General features: G+C 37.9%; 1 protein-coding gene across 1 annotated transcript in view; it reads right to left on the bottom strand.

The window, feature by feature from the left end:
• The window catches only part of LOC108372605 (platelet binding protein GspB-like), a gene marked incomplete at both ends in the record, with an annotated part of 20,803 nt that extends 18,521 nt beyond the window's left edge, over window positions 1-2,282 (bottom strand). The window contains one exon of the mRNA XM_017628334.1: window positions 1,576-2,282. Coding sequence (XP_017483823.1) covers window positions 1,576-2,282 — 707 coding nt within the window. The remainder of the gene's footprint in view (window positions 1-1,575) is intronic.
• Window positions 2,283-7,341: the final 5,059 nt, after the last annotated feature.

Below are 7,341 nucleotides of genomic sequence, written 5' to 3'. Positions count from 1 at the left end.
CAAAATTAATATACCCTTGTGCACAAGTGCGCTCGGGTATAACAAGTCAACAGAAAAACTAAAAAGTAATATAAAAACGCATTGCATGAACGCGTGCGCGTGCGCGTGAGCATTTTAACAGCCTCGTCGCATTTGTGTAGCTTTATAGTGACATAAGAGGATTTGCGCTGCATAGAAAACAATAAAGTAGTTGAAAAGAAAAAAATAATGCAAAATCAACTAAATAGCAACATTTGCCTTAGCTAAATAACCGTAAAAAATATATGTGAAAAAGCGAATGGAAAAAATGGCAATTTGACGTGAAGGCAAGCAACGCAACGCAGCGCAAACATAAACATAAACAAGACTTGCGCAATTGTTTCATGATTTTTCTTTTAACTATTTTCTCTAAAGGTATTTTGGTTCTAAAAACCTATTTTCGACTGTAACGAGTATACACACTATGTATATATGTATGTGCGCAATTATTTATAGACTCTCGCAGGCATATGTGGTAAATAAATAGCGAATGTACACTCTGTGCCAAAATTATAAGCGCAACATATATATATATATTGCCAAGTTTAAAAAATTTGTTGTATTTTAATTATTTTTTATAAAAATACTTTCTTCTTTTTGAAAAACCCTATAAATTCACGTGTAAAACTTTGTGCAATATTAAAAAAAAAATGAAACAACTTTGATAAAAATTTCATTTGTTTTTTTTTGTTGAAGGTGTTGCTCTTTTTCTCCCATAAGAAGTATGTAAAGAAATGAGAAACGCCTTCAACAATAAAGTAAAATAAAAAAATCAAATGGAGGTCTTCTTTACTTTTAACTAAAGCGAAATAGAAGAATTGGCTGCAAAAACTGCAAACCCAAAATCTATCGAAGAAATCTAATCAAAGATCTTGAAGTTTGTACCAAAGTTTGTTGACATTTTTTNGAGGTCTTCTTTACTTTTAACTAAAGCGAAATAGAAGAATTGGCTGCAAAAACTGCAAACCCAAAATCTATCGAAGAAATCTAATCAAAGATCTTGAAGTTTGTACCAAAGTTTGTTGACATTTTTTTTCAAATATTTTGTTTGAAGTTTTCATTCTGATGAAATACATACCAGCATTTTTTGGCGACAGGCGTCTCCTTCGACAGTTAGTTGAGGTTAGACATTTTTTTTCTCAAAAACCAGACGGTATCAAAAACTACNATCAAATATTTTGTTTGAAGTTTTTGAATATTTAAATTTTTTTTGTCATTTCTGATGAAATACATACCAGCATTTTTTGGCGACACGCGTCTCCTTCGACAGTTAGTTTGAGGTTAGACATTTTTTTTCTCAAAAACCAGACGGTATCAAAAACTACACCTCATGCCCAATTTTTTCATGTGCTCAAAACATTTTTTTTCGCACAAGCAAAATGCGGAGGTGGGGTAGATCGTTTAAAAAAGAATTCCCCATACTTAAAAAAAAAATAAAATAATGACTGCACAAATTGGCAGCACAAAAACAAGCTCAGTAGTTGAAATTTCTACAAAGCCCTACTTATTTACTGTTATCAGTGGGAGATTTTCTTTTAATTTTGCTGGCGCACTTACCTCTACACGTTCCAGATACTCTTGAAAGGCCGCATACGAGTCCTCGCCATCATCGTCGGTCAAATCGCGCACCAAAGCCAAGTCGAGATTGTCCAAAGTGGCGGCCAATTTGCGGCAGTTGTCCGCCGTCGCGTCACTCGCCGTCGTGGCCTTATCAGCTGTCATGGCTATGCCGCCACTAGTACTACCACTGCCGCTTCCGCATTTCGCGTTCGCGTTGCCACCGTTGGTGTGATGGTGACTGTGGCTGCTGCCGCTGAGACTGCGGCGCGGCATGGTTGCATAACCGGTGCTGCCGGCTAAGCCAACGGCGCTGGGGGTTCTTAATGTGGCCGGTGTTGTGGCGGCTCTATTTGATGCGATTTCTATGTCGCTTGTTGCCAACGCTGTCGTCTCTGATGTTGATGGAACAGCTGCATTTGCCGCCGTCGTTGGCGGTGTCGCTGTCGTTGTCGTTGTCGCCGTCGCAGTTGCTGTTGCTGTCGATGTAGCGGCGGCTTCCGTTACCTCACTCGTACATTTATTGCCAGCGCTGCTGATAACAGCACTCGCTTTGTAATGTTCGCTATTAATTGCATTCGCTTTTGCTTCACTTGTTGTCATGTTTTTACTGCTGCTCTTATTGTTGTTGCTGTTGACGCTATTTTTATGCATTTGCTGCTGTTGCACCTTAATGGAGTTGTCATGATTTCGCATTTGTTGTTGTTCTGTAAAATAAAAAAATAATATAAAAAACACTTTGAAATAGCGTATAAATTAAGTGCTCGCCATTGATTTGAGCTTACGGTATGGCTAATACGAGTATACATACGTATGTATATAGAAAATGCAAAGTGGTAGACAATTAAATAGATAAAAGCTAGAAATTCTTGAAATTCCAGCGCGTCAAATGCTGCTATGATACTACATAGTTATTCTGTTAAAAATGTTTGCTTTTTCCGCCAAACCCGGCTACTGCTTGCTTTTTGTCCGGTCATAAATTATGCTTTGATCTGTCAACTATACTCACATATCTATATTTATTCACATTTATTCGAAAGCTTATATGTTAATTTATGCTCACTTGCCGTTTGGTCAAAGCTCGTAAATTGCCGCTGCCACACCTGTCACCAGCCACATTGTTGCATGCCACCGCATAGCTGCATGCGCTGAATTGGCAATAATTCTGACAAAAATTTACAAACAATGACAGTGAGACAGTGTTGGTGAAATATTACCGGTAGCAATAGGTGTATGGATTAGCTAGCGGCGCAGAAATGCAATAAAATAAAAAAATAAAAGTAATAAACGAAATTCAAGGAAATATTAAACCTAAGGCGCACAGGTGACTACATATGAAGATATGAATGTAAGTATGTGTATGGTCGATTCTACTAAAAAAAAATAATAATTTGTAACATTGGCACTTTTCAGGTTTATAACTTTAAGACCAAATCCACGGCTGAGTTGAAGATCAATCTATCTTGGCAGCTATTTTGAAAACGCCCTATCTCAGAAAACTTTTCAAAAATGCCCTATCTCAGGATGTGGTTGCAGAGAGCACTATCTCAGATTTGATTTTGCGATACGGCGTTTTTGCAGCAAGTTCTGATATAGGGCGTTTTTAAATCAAGTTCTGAAATAGGTGGTTGTTCAATCAAACTCTTAAGCAGGGCGTTCTTGAAAAGTTTTCTGAGAAAGGGCGTTTTCGAACCGGCTGCTGAGATAGGTCGATCTTGCACTCAGCTTTCAAAATGAGCTTTTAAGTTATTTTTTCACAGAAATGCTGAATTATTTTGGTAGAAGGAGAAGGAACCTCTTTTTAGCACCCCTACATTTAGTCAAGCGTTTTTCTATTTTCTTTTAGCCTTCCAGATAATAGACTTCATCAAGCTTCTTCAAGTGGGCATTCGTTTCAGTGATGAACTTTCGATTCGACCAAAAGCCCTTAAAATCAAGCCACTTTTTCAGGTCTTGAAACTGCAAATAATTCGCCAAAGACGGTCGTTTTTGCTTTAAATCCAATATCAAGTTGTCCAATAGCTTCCCTGTAGCAATTCGGACTCCCGCTAGGTTAGCCCTCGGATAGTTGCTATTGCTACNCAAAGCCCTTAAAATCAAGCCACTTTTTCAGGTCTTGAAACTGCAAATAATGCGCCAAAGACGGTCGTTTTTGCTTTAAATCCAAGATCAAGTTGTCCAATAGCTTCCCTGCAGCAATTCGGACTCCCGCTAGGTTAGCCCTCGGATAGTTGCTATTGCTACTAGTACTAGTCCTTCATAATTCCCCTAGGATTAGTCGATTTATATTTGGAGATTTTTTCGTTTGAATACGATTTTCTTCCGCACTTAAGCGGTGCTTTTTCATAACTAAGGAGCAACAAAAAAAAAATAAATAAATAATTTTATGTTTCATCTAACGGGACTTGAACCTGGACCCTTCCCAAATTCCTAAAGCTAACAAATAGTAGCAAGCATCTTAGCGCGCTCAGCTACAGTCACGACATGTAAATGTATTTTCGAATGTTCAGTTTGAACGTTTGGTGCACTTGTATGTACATTTTGAGCTAAACTCATGAACAATTTCTAGACACCACCACTCTGTGAGAGTCTCGTCTTTTGTAATACTCTAGAACGGTTCCTTAGGGACTCACTTCAGGCTTACATTTTCGATGCAAAGAAATGTCCAATTTTAGCCGGTCAAANCCACGACATGTAAATGTATTTTCGAATGTTCAGTTTGAACGTTTGGTGCACTTGTATGTACATTTTGAGCTATACTCATGAACAATTTCTAGACACCAACACTCTGTGAGAGTCTCGTCTTTTGTAAAACTCTAGAACGGTTCCTTAGGGACTCACCTCAGGCTTACATTTTCGATGCAAAGAAATGTCCAATTTTAGCCGGTCAAACTTTAACCGGTTTGGTGCTAGCGCTTTTCGGAAAATTGGCCACCTTATTGCTGCAGGGTTAAAATAGTGCCAGGCAAAAAGGAACGCACGCATATAAAAATTATTCGCTTGTGAACGGTGGTACTTTCGAGTGTGTGTAAATTTGCGATTTAGTCTGTATGAAAAATACGATCATTGTCGGGCTGTCTGGCACTAGGTTTGAGTAACCTCCTTTTAATGGAAACTGATGTGATATACCGCGTGCATCTCATCGTTCATCGTCACTGTTCCCGGGTGTCTGGTACATTGTGATGTATGGATTCGCTCACGGACCTGAAACGGTGCAAAACCTTGTTCGCACTGAAGTTCAACGTCGACCAACATTCCTTTGGGGTACTCATGCATTTGCGCTTCTCGGCGATAGCTTTCATGTCCAAACACGAATAGTCATGTAAAATGTAATCCATCCGCTCAGTTCAGATGTCTATAGCCTCTGGTGCTTCACAATATTCCATTCTCTAAACTTCTAATTCATTCCCTGGATTTGATCTACCATTTCTGGGCGTGACGACTTCTTTGGCGGCCTGGGCGTTCGGCGTCAGATTGGCTCGTACGACCACAAAGCAATTCAGTAAACCATTTACCGACCATTGAAGTTGATGATTTAGAGCGCCAATAGTATTCATTAGCTTTTCATCCCCGAAGTTTTCTAAGAAGAAATTTTGTTTTATGAAAGACTCCGACCTTGGCACTTCTCATGCCTTCTTTAATGCCCTCTTTACACGAAACTCCGCTACGTTCAACGACCTAGCTTGGATTGACGAGGTTCGGTCTAAGCGTTTTTAAGGATCATAGACAATCCTCAACACATAAAGAACTAATTGTTGATAACCCAAAATCACAGCTGGTTTGTCTACAATAACGGTATTGAAATCACGAATTCCAGTAATACTTAAAACCAGGCACTTTCAAAAACTGTTTGCACTTCCAGCAATGAAGTTAGCAAATTTTTTCGACTTACTTACCCTCTTAAGAACAGTTCAACAAACTGCTTTCAAGCGAGGATAGTTATATAAGCGACCTTTTAAATTCACCATGCAGGAGCTTTCAATACAAAACTGCTCATGTCAAACTTTGAGCAAGTAGTTTTTATTTGTAATCCATTGGAAGCAAAAAACCTCGCAAGTTGAGACGAAAATTCAAAAAAAGTGAATTATGCGCATAATCTATAATTAGGCTAAGAACTGTGGTCAAGCTGGCATATTTAACTCCGTTCTCTGTTTCGGAATCTGAAAAAATTGGTCCCCACTGAAAAAATGTGTATTTTGGTTCCTGTGGAAAGGATGAAATAATAAAAAACCCGCTGGAGCCAAACGGAGATTACTTTGAGAAATTGAATTCCTTTTTGTGCCCTAAAAAAATCGTATTTCGACAAGAGCACAACAAAAAAGAAAAATATATAAAAACCAAATTTTACACCACATAAATGTTTAACACAATTTCGTCGATGCTACCAACACCAATGTTGGTGATCACAGCCGCGTCGATAAACGCTTGGAAGCAGACAAATCCCTTCGTTATCTGATTTACATTTCAAAATGATTTATGTTTTGAATTAAAGCTAAAGAATAAAAGCAAAAAAAAAAATATACATATATATTAATACAAACCTCCTCTAGGTTAACAAGGGAAAACANGAATTGCGACGAAAATTATAAAAAAAAAGTGAATTATGTGCATAATCTATCACTTAGGCTAAGAACTGTGGTCAAGCTGGCATATTTAACTCCGTTCTCTGTTTCTGAATCTGAAAACATGGCTCACCACTGAAAAAATGTGTATTTTGGTCCCTGTGGAAAGGATGAAATAATAAAAAACCCGCTGGAGCCAAAAGAAGATTACTTTGAGAAATTAAATTCCTTTGTTTGTGAAGAAAAAATCGTATTTCGCCAAGAGCACAACAAAAAAGAAAAATATATAAAAACGTAATTTTACACCACATAATTGTTTTTTCACAATTTCGTCGATGCTACCAACACCAATGTTGGTGATCACAGCCGCGTCGATAAACGCTTGAAAGCAGACAAATCCCTTCGTTATCTGATTTACATTTCAAAATGATTTATGTTTTGAATTAAAGCTAAAGAATAAAAGCAAAAAAAAAATAAACATATATATTAATACAAACCTCCTCTAGGTTAACACGGGAAAACAACAAACAATGTGAGGAACGTTTAAACCAGAGAATACTTTGACCCATAAAACCAACAAAGTTGTGAAATAAAGCAGCGGCTTAACAAAAAGAAATATTCAAAACGCAAATTTGAGGCAAGTAACTGGACTTATGCGACGTCCCACTGAGGGGCAATATCTTGGCTGTGCACTTTTTTTAGACAATATATACATACATATATATGTATGTATGTAGCTGTATATTTGTTTTGATTTTATTGCGCATGCGTGCGTTCGATTAACTCTTGATTAAAATGTACGTAGACCTGTAGCTGCTCCTCCAGCGCATTTCGCTGATCGACCGATCGACCCCTCAATGAAAATCTGATATTGCGCGTCTGCCACTGCTCGTTACACAATTCATTCGTCGACATCGTAAATCAACGGACGCAACAAGCGCAGACACACATTTTTAGGTAAATATATATGGATGAGTTTGTACGAGTATGTATGCTCCATTTACGTACATTGTATAAATTTGTAAGGCAGCATACATGCAGTTGGTACCTTACAGTTTGGTACATGCATTGTGTTTGTGCCCTGCAAGGAAGGGGTTTCGACATACATAGCTTCCACGAAACCGTGACAAATGTACATATTTACTACATACATACGTTCGAGAAATTACTACCATTGTTAGAAATTTGGTCCCTGGAAGTTAAT

The sequence above is a fragment of the Rhagoletis zephyria genome, unplaced genomic scaffold (genome assembly GCF_001687245.7).
Source record: "Rhagoletis zephyria isolate East Lansing unplaced genomic scaffold, Rhagoletis_zephyria_1.1 Rzeph_scaffold_05912, whole genome shotgun sequence".
Lineage (NCBI taxonomy): Eukaryota > Metazoa > Arthropoda > Insecta > Diptera > Tephritidae > Rhagoletis > Rhagoletis zephyria.
Note: the sequence above shows the minus strand (reverse complement) of the source record. Positions and strands in the feature narration are given on the sequence as shown.